The 15,874-nt window shown below is 34.8% G+C and overlaps 1 protein-coding gene across 2 annotated transcripts in view; it reads left to right on the forward strand.

Moving 5' to 3' along the window:
- TUSC3 (tumor suppressor candidate 3) overlaps nt 1–15,874 on the forward strand; it is a 129,722-nt gene that overhangs the window by 73,336 nt on the left and 40,512 nt on the right. The window contains exons 6-7 of one of the 2 annotated variants that reach the window (XM_054825395.1): nt 260–349; nt 7,211–7,250. In XM_054825395.1, coding sequence (XP_054681370.1) covers nt 260–349; nt 7,211–7,250 — 130 coding nt within the window. The remainder of the gene's footprint in view (nt 1–259; nt 350–7,210; nt 7,251–15,874) is intronic. The other variant, XM_054825394.1, reaches the window with a different exon arrangement.

A 15,874-nucleotide genomic window follows, 5' to 3' on the forward strand; every position in this document is an offset into this window, starting at 1 on the left:
GCATATAAAGACAGGATTATTTCAAGTGAGATTTTGAAAATCTCTGTCTTGAGCTAATTCATTTTGTAACAGAAGTCATTAAGAATTTTATGAAAGCAACACATCTGAAAACCCTATTCTAAAAATCAAATAGAGGTAGGTACTGTATCTGGTTAGGTAAACAATTATGTATCTAAAACAAACATCACCAGCAGAATGGTTTTCTGTTCAATTCTTCTGGGTAAATAAATGAGTATATTGTTTTCTATTTTTTTTCTAGTGTGTTGTATTTGCTATGACATCTGGTCAGATGTGGAATCACATCCGTGGACCCCCGTATGCACATAAAAATCCTCAGAATGGACAAGTGGTGAGTTGATTCTTTCAATTGTATTTTGAGGGGAATTATTACACACACACACACACACACACACACACACACACATATATAGTTACTCCCTGCAGTAATTATTACAGTGCCATAGCACTGTGTGATAGTGTGCTAGAGTCTTAAGTCTCCAGTTGCAAGCAGAGTCTGTTTTGGAATTTCAGATGTTTAGAAAATTCTACCATCTTTGATTTCAGCAATGAAATGAATGGCCGTGTTTTTCAAAACTCTATCAGGCTCCCAGCTGTAGTGAATGTGTTATAAAATGTTCCATACCACACAATTTCCGCTGTCCAAAGATAAATGAATATTGTGTCTTTTTGTAGAAACGTGCTCCTTCACAAGGTGAAAAGCAAGTTTGCTTTTTATTTGGTGGTTGGTTTTTTTTGGGGGGGGAGGGGCTCATTTACACAAACCTTTGAGATTTGTAACCTCTTATCTTCTTTCTTGAGCATTTTAGTTAGAAAAGGAGATAGCAAATATTTTCATGTGCTTTATATTTTTCATGTGCTTTTTTTCCATCATGCCTGTAACATTTCCACTGAACTTTATGGAATGCTTTTTCCTATATCTCTTAACTCCTTCGATTTAAATTCTTTATCAGCTTTACTAAGAAGTTACCACTATTTGATTACTGCCAAAATTACTGTTACTGCTGTCTTTGAAGAAATTCTCTTGCTTGCTTCTTCCTGCTCACAAATTAGCAAACATTCATCAGAGTTCAGAAGGAGAAACTCTCTTTGCCAACTGGGAAGGTAAAAAGGACCTTGGCTAGTTTCTACCACTCTTTGTTATTTACAACTCTCCAAGCAAGTTGTTGGGATGGAATCTTGCAGTGAACTTAGTGGTCAGGAAGCTTTTTCAGGATGAGTGGACTGTCAAGCTATTTTCAGCTTTGACCAGCACTGGTTAAAGGAGGCTGGTTTGTGTCTTAAAGAAAAAAAAATATTCAAAGCTCCCTTTGTGTGATAGCTTCATTGGAGTAGCAAAAAAATGATGGTTTGAATTTGAGTACCGATTTGCTCTGTATCAGAAATGTAGTAGCATATTGATGTCATAAAATGACATGATTCCATCTGTCAACTTTGTTATGCAGAAGTAGAACTGATAATGTAATAAATAATCTCTGTAAAACACTGTGTTTATAAAAATTTAGAGTTTTTCAGTACTGTCTTACAGTATTAAATTTATGATGCTTTCCTACAGAGTGACAGAAAGGAGGAATATTGCGTAGAAAAAGCACTGTTTGTGACAAATTAGTTTTTACCATACCCAGTTTTATCCATGTTACCCTTCTTAAAGACCTGTTTCTGAAGTATAGGCTACATTAAATCATTAAAAATATCTCTTTAATTGTTCCTGAATTTATGCCATCTTGTCTCAGTTTTCAGACTGTGAAGTCCTCATATCCTATCTGAGTGTCTGAAAAACTGCTGGTTTGGGAGTGTTAACATACACAACTAAATAACGAAAATGATGGTAGAGATGGTTTTAAGTACTAGTTACTAATTTACTGTACACACATACCTTCTTTTCTGGTTTTGCTCCATTATATGACTTCAGGTAAGCTATTCTGTGCCTCTGATGCACCTGTCTCTCCTTGTTCATATGTGTCAGTACTTTCGCCTCCTTGGAGTTATGTCTGTGTCAGTAAGTAAAACAAATCAGATTCTAAGAATTAAAAAAAAGTATAGATGCAGGATCATCAAGCTCCTGATTTATATAAGGTACTGACCGCTATAGTTCTAACTTAAAGCTCTGTTTTTTACCACTGTTAGAAGCTTAATAAGTATTCTGTAAACCTTTACCTATTTTACATTGCATTTTTTTCCAAATAACATTATTGAACATTTTTCCGTTTCATTTTTCTAGCACTTATCTATGTTCCTGTGAATTTGAAGTCATAAAAGTGCTTATCTAACACTTCTGTGAGATTTATTCAACCATGATAATTCACTGTAACACTGTCTGCATTAAGTTAGCAACTGCTGTCTTTACTTCTGGGTGAAATTTAACTCATCACTTTCTTTCCAGTGTCTAGGATTTAGTACCAATTCTAAATGTCCATGCTAATTTTGTGCAAGAATTACTTGCATGTAATACTCTCAACCATTGTTAACAGTCTTACCAATGTAAAATTCTCTTTTTAAGAGGAAGCATAGAATAGCTCACCAAGCTTAGTTGTTTTATTGTTAGGTTCAAATTTACTAATTATTAGCTTTTCTTATTTCATAGGAGTTAGCGGTTCAGTTCTGTACTAGCTGTAGAGCCTGATATGCCACCAGACTTTGAAAGTGATAATATTCTGTCTTCATAAACTGTTACTTACTTCAGATATCTCCTATTATTTGCTTTGTTCTTGTCATAATTTTAGATGACACATTTTTCTTCCTTAAATTCCTATTTTTTCAAAAGATGAAAAGACATTTGTTGCTTTGCTTAAACAGCACTACTTACTAGTGCTAGTATCTTGTAAAAGGAACATTACCTGTTCTTAAATTTTTTTGCTTGTGCACTGCATTTATGCTTCTTTGTTTGATTACCTGAATTACTTTAATTCTATGATTGTATTCTTTGAATGGAGCTTTTAAACCATATTTCTGTAATTCTGTGTGGGTCTATTCTGTGAAGTTGATGTGCTCTCTTATTGAGGTCGTTGCAGTTACTTCCTTTATTCTCCATTGCCATCAGCTAATTTCAGTTTTTGGGTCCACATGAAAGCAGGATCATTTTTTCTGTAGAAAGCTGAATCACACAGTACCGTTGTTTGATATTTCAGTTCTAGTTTAGGTTGATGCAACTCGTGCTAGTCTTCTGTCTTGACAACGTTTTTTTTTATCTCTGTTGTGTTTTTGGAGTTGTTCATCTTCTGCCTAATAATTTTGTTAGGATTAGCCCCTTACTGACTGTGTGACACTAAAACCTGTACCTATTTTACTGGAGTTGAGAGTGAAAACTAAACATCCCATTGGTGTCTGTATATAAACAGTCTTGGGAGAGTCCTTATTTTTATTCAGAGCTTGATCTGTAGAGAGCTGGTGGTAAGACAAGTAGAGAGCTGGAGAAAGCAATTACGTATTTTTGAGCCTCCTGCAGAGGTGCTTCTGTTGCTGTTTAATTGACCTAATAGCAAAGAATTCGCATTAGATTTTCATCAGCTTTTAATAGAATAGCAGCAATGGCTAAGAAAGCATTTATGTATGTCTATCCAGGGTTAGCAGCCATTTTTTTTTTACTTGGATACAAATTCTACAATTTTTATTGTGCAGTATGCACAAGACGTCATCTTTAAAATGATTGAAAGTTTGGTCTAAATGAGAACAGGGCAAAGGACAAACTTGAAATACTGAATTTCAAGGCTCATAATTTTCTCCTTTTCTGAGAAAAAATTATTAGAAATTGGAAAAGGTTCTCTGTGAAGAGAGAAATATGATATTTTTATTGTCAGAATTAGATGTTTTTCCTACATAAGCTGATGCTTTGTGAAATGGGTAATGGTATTACTTGCCACTATATTAATTGGATTTTTTTTTTACACGTCTTATATTTCAAAAGCTTGTTAAAATTGCTTAAGCATAACACAGATTATGTCCTTAGGAAGGAATTTATAACTGTTTAGCAGATCTTTTAGATAGAACACTTTGCAATATCAGATCAAATATAAATATTTGTTGAATTGTGGAGTTTATTCAGCCTTTTTTTTTTTTTCCTACTTACCTGTCATAGTTTTATAACCACTGATCTTTATTCAGGAACAGTCTCTAAAATACCACTTTTCGAATGGTCTAGCAGATACGAGTATCTGGTAATCTGTATGTTTCTGAAGTTAAATGAAAAATATGTTTGACTACTATTATTCATTTTTGCATTTATCCATGTAAAATTAAGGTATTCTGAAAATTTTATGCTTAGAATATCGAGATTATTAATTCACATTAGTCCTCTATTGCTAAGCAGGACAAAATGTCATTTATTAAAGTATATTCTTCTGTGGTTTTTGACATGACTTTTTCATGTGAGTCTAATTAAAATAAATGGAACTTTCTTGGAATGATTTTAAAGAATGACTCTCCCTTTCAAGCTCAGTAAGTCACAGTAAATACATTGTCCTTTTGCCTTCAGTGTGTCTGGAAGCATGTTTGAAGTACTGTTCACCAAGATTGCGTTTGTAATGCCCCACTTTTCTGAAAGTGGCTAGATTGCTTGGTAGTAGTTTCAATATATAAAAAAGTCACTTTGCTATGTGATATATTGTTACATATTTGTCTTGCTTTTGGATAAAAAAAGTTCATACAGATAATTATATCCTTGTCTAATATAAGATATCCAGATTGGCATCAGTAGTACCACAGCAATATTTTGGTGCATCTATCGACAATAATCACAACCACAGTGCTATTGAAAATACTTCTTACTATTTTTTTGGAATAGCCAATTATTTATGTTAATACGCTTGATAGAAATGAGAAGTAGGTTATTCATGTTATGAGTGTATTTAATGAAACAGGTTTCCTGTGGTCATCAAAGCAGTGAGTCTATTCAGAAACTGCAACTAGTAATGGGTTTCTCAAGCCTTTAATTTAAACGTCTATCTTGATTTAGTCAAAAAAGGAATCTATAATCGGCAGTGTAAGATGTAGAACTAATATAAAACAATCTTAATTCTGTTAACAGACCAACACATTAACAAATGGGCAACATCATATCTAAAATAGTGTTGGGAAAACTATTAACCTGTATAAGAAATCTGTCCTAATTTTTGAGATTGCAAGTGTGATTGTAGCTGGCATTTCAATAGCTTTCTGTATAACACGTTTTTACCTTGATATTAGAAAAGGGAAACCTTACACAATATTTTGTACCCTTTTTTATTGGGAGGAGGGGGAAAAAGGAGGTAGGAAAATGCTCATGACAGAAGGGTTGCTCAGATGAGGCATTAGAACCTCTAAATTCTTAAAATGGTCAATTCTGATTGCTGTAAAAGTTCAGATAGTGCCATTGTATTGCAAGTACTGTAGTTTTGGCTGAGTAAAGATGGAACGTTTTCCTGTCAAATAAAACTGGATTTAAACAAGTAATCAGGCAGCAAGTAGTCTGTCATGATAAAATCCAATAAAATAAAAAAGCACTAGATTTTAATTGCTGCTTGTAACAACAGAAATCCAATTTTAATTGACTGATGCCACTTTCAAGTAACAAACACTCCTCCTTACCCCTGCCTACCTTTTGCTAGGTGTAGGTGAGCTCCTGGAAGCAATTTAATTTCATTTGAAAGAACTGTTTTTTACAGAATAACTGTTCATGTCAGAAGTCAGAGAGACCTCAAATATGTGAAGTTATGAAGTATCTGAAGATAGAATGATAATGCAGTACAGAAAAACAGACTTTTCTTTTTTAAGACAGAAAAACAGAATGACATGAGAAAACCTGTTCATGTTGTTCTGTTACTACTAGAACAAGAGTCATTTTTTTAAACTCAGCTTGATTGCCAGGTAGGAATCTAGATTTTGTGTCTTCTGGGACTTTACTGGTTGTGTAGAAGTTAAAAGCTAAGAGTCTTCTCTAATAAAATAATTTTGATTTGAAGGGACCTGTGAAGATCGTTTAGTCCAGCTGCTTGCTCAAAGCTGATCAGGCTGCTCAGGACTTTGTCTAAGCAAATTTTGAATGTCTCCAAGGTTAGAGATTCCCCAACCTGTTCAGTGTTTGACCATCCGCATCATTCTTTTGATTTTACCCTTTAATTTATTTTTATCTTTTTTTATTTCCCTCAGGAACAGTCAAGGTAAATTTTATCCTTCTCTTCAGTAAAAGCTGATTTAGCTGAGTTCTTAATTAGAATTTAACACTCACTTTAATAAAATTAGACTTAGCCCTGCAGTACACCTTTTCAGAGCTCCTGACAGCATACCATTGCTTAAGTGGCACTAGCACTATTATGATATCACTACAATATCCACACTGGAAACGAGAAAACCTTAAGGCTGGAGTAGTCATAGAGATTTTTCTCTGTATAGATTCTGTTCTCTGAATAGAGCTGTGCAGACATTCTTCCTGTAGCTATTAAACAACCTAAGCATGTCTGTTTTCTTCTAAAAATCGTACAAGTTTTCAACAGTTTTGAGAGAGTGGGGAAGGGAGAAGAGAGGAAAGAACTCTACCATATTTTCCCTATTACACAGCACAGTCTTTCACTACTTTAGATGGATTATTTTGTGAATCTTTCCTCTTCCCTGCAGAAAGATAATCTATAATACAAGGGTGCAGATGTTCCTTTTGCTGAAGTAAAATGTCAGCAGTTGGCAATTGTCTTGTGAATTGCTAAGCAAGTATCAAAATATTTTCTATCCTACAGAGCCTTCTAGAGTTACAGACCTGGTGCCTATTTCTGTTGGAGAGCTCTTGCCTTTCCATATAGTTTTGCTAGTAATCTCTAATGCTGTCATTTCGATGTAACAGATTAGATTTCTCTTATGCCTGCGAACAATCTCAAGAGAAGGAACATGCATTTGAGTCTTAATGTAAATGAAGCAGCATACTTCAGACAGTCCTTCACGGACTAATTCACCCATAATACCTGATTCAGAGAGATACCTTTTTATTGTGGTTATTTTTTTTTTATGGTGGTTAATTTTATTGAACATGAAGAATTTTTGATACTTCTTTTTTTTAATCTGCAAGGCAACAGTTATTTGCTACTTGATATTTTGATAAATATACAGTGCTTTTTGTCTTTATTCATAGAAACAAAAATTATTCTGACTTTTTTTTTTGTCTAGCTGAGATGCCAACATTAATTCCTTTCTTTGCCTAACCTTTCATGTTTACTGACTGTTCCTGAAGGAAGAAATAATAGAAGACGACATAAGGACTAAATTAAAAGGTAAACTAAAAAGTTTTATTGTATATGCAGATTGTTCTTCTGATCCTCTGAAAAGCAGTAGGGTAGTACTATACGTCTCACCTTTTAGATATCAAATATTTCTCAGTGTTTCTGGACATTAAATCATAGAATCATAGAACCAGAGGATGGTTTGGGTTGGAAGGGACCTTAAAGATCATCTAGTTCCAGTCCCCCTGCCATGGGCAGGGACACCCTCCACTAGACCACGTTGCCCAAAGCCCCATCCAACCTGGCCTTAAACACTTCCAGAGATGAGGCATCCACAGCCTCTCTGGGCAACCTGTTCCAGTGCCTCACCACTCTCACAGTAAAGAATTTCTTTCTAACATCTAATCTAAATCGACCCTCCTTCAGCTTAACCCCATTACCCCTTGTCCTGTCACTACACTCCCTCATAAACAGTCCCTCACCATCTTTCCTGTAGGCCCCTTCAGGTACTGGTAAGCTGCAATTAGATCTCCCCAGAGCCTTCTCTTCTCCAGGCTGAACAATCCCAACTCCCTCAGCCTGTCCTCATAGGAGAGGGGCTCCAGCCCTCTGATCAGCTTCGTGGCCCTCCTCTGGACTCGCTCCAACAGCTCCATGTCTCTCTTGTACTGGGGCCCCCAGAGCTGGATGCAGTACTCCAGGTGGGGTCTCACAAGAGCAGAGTAGAGGGGCAGGATCACCTCCCTCGACCTGCTGGTCATGCATCTTTTGATGCAGCCCAGGACACAGGATATCTGTGGGTTTTGGTTTTTGACCAGGAGGAGAGAATTTAACTTCTATCCTAATTACTGGCCAGAATTCAAACTCCATCACCACATTGTTGAGAAACAAGTTCCCAAAAGGAGTGGGCTTAACACAAGCTTTAGAACAAGGAGTTATTTTCATTCTGCACTACCCTTTAGACAGGCACGCTTCTGTCTGCCACTTAAAAAGCCATTGCAGAACTGCCACATGTATTGGTTAGAAAAGTTGGTCTACAGTCCTTAGGAGACTTTACTTCTGCATAACAGAGCTGAGATAGATTGTCTTGAGAATGCAAGTAGGTATGCTGCCATTAAAATGCTTTGCATGTAAAAACAAAACTTCAAAACTGAGCTCTGGAAATGTGAAGTAATACTTGGGCATAGTAGTGTACTCACAGCCCTTTTGTGTGGCACTCTAAAGAACTGGAGAGAGTTTTGTCAATGTTAGCTACTTCACCTTCTGAATGTGCATTTAACTAGAAGTATGCTACAGTAAGTGGAAATAATGCAAGCATTGGATCAGCTGCACAGTTTAAGAATGGATTTTAAGAATCGATTTAACAACCAAATTGAATTAAATTCATGCTGTTTGTCATTTAATATCCCAGTAATTGATCACTTGCATTATTATTAATTATCTCTGGAAAATACAGAACCACAAGGACATGCTGTGAATATATATGCTGCTTTAGGTAGTGCTCACAGAGGTACCGTAGTGTGTTTGCTACTGTGGTCTTTCCACTGTATCCCTCTCATCACTTAAAAACACTATATTAAATTCAGGTCTGCAAATGTTTTGCAAACCTTGAACAACTGGAAAAGTAAAAACAATACACAGACTTTAATTTGTATTTCTTCTGGCTATTTTCTCCTATTTGTTTAATTTCCTGTTTCCCTAACCCTACTAAAATATTGGAGAGCTTCATTTACTGAAGAACGAACAATTGAAACCCCTCCAAACAACTCTCTTTAGAGCTCAGGAAAAAAATTCTAGAAAAAACAGATTAGAGAGACATTCATACCACTGTTACTCAGAGGGTTATTTTCTATATAAATTGAAGAACATACCTTCCAAAAAAGATAGCAGATACAGCACAGGGTAGAATGAATCCTGAAAATAGACAGCACAACCACAATAGTAAACACACAATTTGGGAAAAAAAAAAAAAAGGACAACTGAAAAAAAAACCCCACTCAAACCAGAAACAAATAGGTAGCCAGTTGCCATGTCTGCTCTGATATATTTAATGTCTTTAAAATGAGCCACTTATCCTTGGAACTTAGTCCCTTTGAGAGTCAAAGAATACCGTAAGGTTGGGTTATTAACATAAGTATACTACCAAGGTAACAAGTTTAGTCCAAATACATACTACTGGTTTGAGTTTTTTCCTTCTCCTTTGCCCTTTAATTTTTTTTTTTTTTTTTGCATTTGACCATCTACACTGTTTCATATAGCTCTGATCTAGCAAATTACTTTGAAGTTTAATTGATAGTGCATGGGTATACAGTAGTGGGAGGGCCCTTGTACATTGTCCTGTCCTGGGCAAGTGCATCTTATCAAAATCTTAGACTTGTTCTACAGTGCTATGTTACCACCTTTTGTACTCAAATAAAACTTCTTTTAATTGTTGGGTGGATTACAGGTGCAATACTTTGTACTTTGATTTTGACTTAATTATTTAATAGGCTGATCACATTAATGAATCATACTCAGGCTATACTTACATAGTGAATACTTTTTTTTCTAGCTGAGTTGTTTTCAGATAATGAGAACATAATTTGTGGAATTCCTTCTGACTTTTGAAACATATAACCTTCATTTTTTTTCCCATGTAATGTAGTGATGGGTTTGGTTTTTTTGTCCTCAGTACCTTTCTAATATCAGCTGAATTCGTTATTACCTTTTCTTGCACTCTCATCATCAACTTGAAATTTAATAAATTAGTCCCAGGATCTAGAGTTCCTTTATGTGTTTTTAAATGGCCTATTCTGTTTCCCATTGAGATAGTTATCCAACCTGCTTATAGTGTTTGTTCCAAACCTGTTTTTCTCCAGCTTTACATGTAACAGAATGAATTGCCAAAGTCCAGATAAATAGTAGCACATTTTCTTTGTCAAGAGGATTAATTATGTTAAGGAAGAGATTGTGTCTGATGAATGTGGTGTCTATCTCTTTGCAATAAGTGTGCTGTATTTCATCTCATTTTTCATGTTCCTTCATATGTTTAATTGTACTTTATTTCAAAACTTATTCAGAAGGATTTCATGTTATTGAAATCTAACTTCCTTCCTTCCTGAATGTGTTTAGTTTCTGTGTATGCTGTTGTATACATTTACACTAACATGCTCAGATAGACTTGGCTAGAATGCATAGATAAAAGCATAAATCTTAAAGCCTAGTAGCAATTTTATGTTCTAGATTTGGAATTCTCCTTTTTGAGTTTTCGTTCAACTTTTTATGTGGTATAGATGTATTCTGTCAGCTGTGGATGCTTGTATCCCTTTTATTCATCATAAGCATTGCTGAAAACAGAATTCAGAACTTGGGTCATTACCACCCTTTACTGCATATTAACTTCTTCGTTCTCTTTTAATGGCTGAAATATGAGCTGTTTTCATTTCATTTGCAGGGCCACCTCAGCTTACATCCTGACAACTTTCATTTTATCGCAAAGCTTCTTGACCTTTTAAGAGGGAAATGTGTTTTCTAGTCAGTCTCTTTCCATTCTTTCTAAGCTCTGGCTGTTCATTGTATTCCATTTGGGATTATTAATTGGTTAGGTCTGGAATCCTTCCGTGAAAGGTCACTGATTTATTTATTTGTTTTTAAGATGTGTGGGATACAGATTCAAGATAGCTTAAGAAACTTAAACTGTTAGTCTGTGACTCATTCAATTCACCATTTTTTTCTAGTGTAGATGACTTCCCTCATTAATTTTTCATTTCAGCTGAACTCTTTTGAAATGTAGAAATCTTAAATTGAAAGTTTTAAATGTGTAACTATTAATTTTTCAGTTGAATTTACTGAATCAACTCAGGTCATTTTATCTGAAATTATTTTATACTTCATGTGTCTTTACAGTGCCCTTTTTTCAGTGAAAAATGTGCTTATAGTATTATTGCTTCTTGTTGAACCAGCAGGTAACTGAGGATTGAATCTGCCAGGTGTCACAAACTGATCATTGGGGTCTGGTGTTAGTAGTATCCGTTTCAATTCTGTTTAAAAAATTAGTCTCTAATCTACCATGAGGAGTTCTTTTTCTGAATGCCTTTCAGTTCTTCAACTTTGTAATATCCTCTCCATGAGTGCGGTCTGAGTTCTCTCTTGACCTTGTTCTCCTCCAAAGCCTGAAATGTTCCACTGAATCTTAGCTTACCTTTTCACTTCCATTTTTCTGCGAGTTCACCTGCACCAGTGATAAGGGGTGATCTTATGAAGCCCGTGCTGTCTTCATTCCCACCTTCTATACTTCGGTTCACATTATGCAGGGCACACAGACTATCATAGAATCGTTTTGGTTGGAAAAGACCTTTAAGATCATCAAGTCCAACCGTTAACCTAGCACTGCCAAGTCCACTGCTAAACCATGTCCTTAAGCACCACATCTACACATCTTTTAAATACCTCCAGGGATGGTGACTTAACCACTTCCCTGGGCAGCCTGTTCCAGTGCTTGACAACCCTTTTGGTGAAGAAAATTTTCCTAATATCCAATCTAAACTTCCCCTGATGCAACTTGAGGCCATTTCCTCTTGTCCTATAACTTGTTACTTGGGGCAAGAGACCAATATCTGTGAGCCTTTTTGATGAAACAAAGTCAGAAGGTGGACTCCAGGAGTTCAGCTGGTACCCTTCCACCTCCTACTGGTTTGTTTGGTCCATTGGACCAAAGAGGAACTAGTGTGAAGTAGAACCACTTGAGATGTGTATAGTGTGGATATTGGGTTTGGAGAATTAATATGCACTACCTGCTGATATAAACATAGCCTTTGACTCCTCAGCAACTCAGCATAAGCATCTTTGTATCAGTAATGGTGGTATTCTTCCAATCAAATTTTGAAATTTGTTCTGATATGAAGGGTGATGTTGAGCAGGAGGCTCTGCTTCCATGAAGACATTTCAGTCACAGATTTGTATCTGATATCCCTGTTCCTAGGAGAAGGTATGTCTTACATTTTACCAGATATATTCTGGTAATGGATTGTCAAATTTCCTGCTAATACATGTGCATATGAATGAAAACTAGATAGAGCTTTGAGTTCTGTCTGCTTTTATCTTAGTAGCTCTGTGCTGGTCTGGTCTGGTCTTTATTTCTTGAAAAGACCAAACCTCAATAGGCTTCTCAGAATCTTGACTTAAATGCTTTGCTGCCTGCTTCGTTTTTATACTTTTAAGGCTTTGCTAGGCTGCATGTCAGATGAGAAAATATATTTTCTGAAGAGTCTACTTAAGTTGAAGATCCTTACTCTTCAATCTTGTAATTTTCTATTGACAGTGAAAATGCCTCTTTGAATGAATGTTTAGAAAATATGACTACCAAAGCGTAAACTGCTTTTTTCATTCCAAATTTGAAAAACAATTTTGGTGTTGAGAAGAGATTCCAAATAATGTGTTATAGGTCTGTATGTAAATAATAGCTAACTCAAATTCACAAAAATTTTAATGAATTCTTCAGTTGTAACTCTTGACTTACTTTAGGTCTCGTAGATATAAGATTGATATAATTTTTGTTGATTATCAAATCAAGATTTTCACAACTGAGAAAAGTAACTTAGTACCTAAATGCTATTAATGTGTGATAATAAGAGTTTTAAAATATATTGTGTCCTTTGTACATAAAAATAATTTCAATGTGGATTTTCTATTATATTTTTAAATATTACAGTGGGTGAAACCTGGCACCTTTCATCATGTATTTATTTTGAATATGCTATGAATATAATTTCCTTTCTTAATACACTGTGAATAGAATTTTCCTTTATTTCACAGGTCATACTATAGAAATATTTTTATGTTGTCTTATTTATGGCTTTCAAACAGAATCTCGAGTCCTTTAATATTTTTATAATTCTCTACAATTCTTTTGAAAATATATATATATATTCAAGTTGATATTTAGATCCTAGACATAAACAATTAAAAAAATTCAATCTTTTAACAGACCTAACAAATACCTTGGTGTGTACAGATATATTTCCTAGTTGCGATGCTTCCTCTTTTCATTTTAAAGGTCAGTTCTATTATTCCTGATGATTTTATTTTAATTTGGCAAGCTAAAAAAAAGGGAGTAGAACACTTTCAAACATACAGAAGCTGCATTTTAATATCTGCCCCAAAATAGTGCATTTCTCAACAGAGAGTTTGTCAGAAAAGGGTTGTTAGATGGTATTAAAAATACCAGTTTCAAGGGAGACAAAAGAGTAACCTTCAAACTTTTTCTGACTTTGTCTCTTATCAGTCATGCAAGTGTCAGAGTCATAATGTGAATACTCAAGAAGGCTTTGAATTGTCAATAGAGGAAGCTTCCTCTTTGAGGTTATATTCGCTGGAACAGAAGAGATAACACTATTATCAGTGTTTTTATAGTGTAGCCAATTTCTCATTGCATGTACTGAAATGCAGTTTTTAAATACAGTTGAGATATTAGTATAATGATAAATATGTCAGACTTCTAAAGTAAATTCTGAATGTTTCTGTCAGTCCTGATACACTATGAATTTCCACTCTGGTCTCTTTCAGAGATTTTTGTGAGTATTTTCTGGGGAAAAAAGTAATTTTCAAACACTTTTCTAAACTTTTTAGGAAATTGACGTTAAATATGCATTTCTTTCTGGGATGTGTGTTGAGTTGTCAGCCAGTTGGAACTTCAAAGTTTAGGGCTGGAATGTAAACATACAGAATAAAAGCTAGAACTCTGTATAATATACAAATACCATTACAAGCTATTTATGATCACCATAGTATGAATTTTTATGCTTTTTTTGATAAGGCATTCAAGCCCTGTGTTTTAAGTGCTGACTGTGTGAATTGATTGGAATTGCTGTTCATGGGCTTGTTACTTTTATTTTTTACATATTGTAATTTTTTTTCTATGGGCTAGCTAATGCACAAAATCTCGATGCATTCAAAAGTATTGCATGATAATACAATTGCACTAAACTTTTACATGTGTCCCACTTCAAATTTGTTAATATTTACACTGAAATTAATTAAGGGCTTAACCACTGCTAGTGAACTATAGAGAGCTATAAAGGATTTCTTTTCGTTTGTGTTGACTTGTAGGTCATTGTTAGCAATATGTCAATTAACTCAATTATTCAAGATCATTTCTACAAGAATTATGTGTTATCTCCACTACCAAATTTAGGTTGTCTTATGACTCATTACTGCATTTAGATATTCTGAAATAATATTTGTAGTTTACTTGAGTGAAATTCTTATCCCTGATCTTCTAGTGTATAGGATAGCAAATAAAGATTGAAAAGTGTGTCAGGGCTTAGGGTTTCACCAGCAATCTCAAATATTTCAGAAGTATGAAAATAGCCTGTAATATCTATGTCATCATGACATTAAAATCCAATAATCATCAAATATGCTAAGTATTTGGAGAATTCTATGTAGCAGAGCAATGTGGCTCTGCTGAAAGCTAAGACTTTTTTTGATAGTATCAAAAAATAATCCATATTTTGTGACTGTTGGAACTAATTATTAGTGAATATAGATCTTCATTTGGTGTTAACAGTATCCCATAACTTAGAAAGTCGGCTGTGTTTCTCTGTTAACATGACTCAGGAGGCTGATAACACATTGTTTTTGACAATAAGACTCCAAATGAATTCCTGTGATGGCCTTTAGATCAACTTTGGATGTGCTAAGAACTCTGCTGGTGGAAAACTTCTGTGTCAGAGTATTACTGATTTTAGCAAGCTACATAGCTGATAATAGATATTTTATAATACATGAAAGGTCAGGCTATAGTATTCATCTTGCAGAACAAGGACTAAATTTTGTCTCATTTCCACTTTGTTGTTCTTAGTTGCCTTATCTCTTCTTCTGCTAATCTACCTGTCTTCAGGAAAGCAAAAATGGTTGAAGCAGTGGTTGAGTGCATTTTTTCTCAATTTTCCTGTTGCCGATGGAGTAATTTATTGAACTAAAAAGATAAAAATAGAAAATGGCTTACTTCTTTTGAAGGATATAGTAAAAATCAAGGAACCCGTGGCACAAATCTTGAATTATTGTTAGAATGAGACTGAAATATCTGGAATGACCTTCCTCCAGAAATATAGCATCATTCTTTTTCCAGTGATTCTAATCAATGTGTTCTGAAAGTGGGACATGGAGTTTGATGCTAGTTGGCACTAGGAAGTATTTTATAGCAAACATTGCAAATAAGTCATATGTCATTCAACATGGGGGAGAAAAATAGCCTTCATCATTCTTGGTTGTATATTGTCTTGTTAAATGTGATTGCTTTGCTCTCTAATGTGTGACATTTTTACAGTTAACATAAAAATAAAAAACTTGTATCAATACTGATATTAAGTCAGTGATGTTGTACAAAACCGGTCACCTTTATTCAAGGATTATCTCAAGCTGGCACGGAGCAGGCCAAAAGAATAGGAATTTATTTTTGATCATTAATCTGTGACTATGACAATAGTTAAACCTGAAGTTACCTGAAAATGTGCTGCAAAGTATTTATTTATGACTTATGATTACTGTCTAGATATTTATATTTTTTAATTTCCAAAACTGTTTGTGGATTTTAAAGATACTTTTCTACTAGCTTGTAACACACTTTTTGATGGTGCAGTCTTTGTCCCTAGTTCAAGAAATACATAACTGAGTGGAAGGAGTGGATATGAGGA

This window comes from Grus americana, chromosome 4, assembly GCF_028858705.1.
Source record: "Grus americana isolate bGruAme1 chromosome 4, bGruAme1.mat, whole genome shotgun sequence".
In the NCBI taxonomy this organism is placed as follows: domain Eukaryota; kingdom Metazoa; phylum Chordata; class Aves; order Gruiformes; family Gruidae; genus Grus; species Grus americana.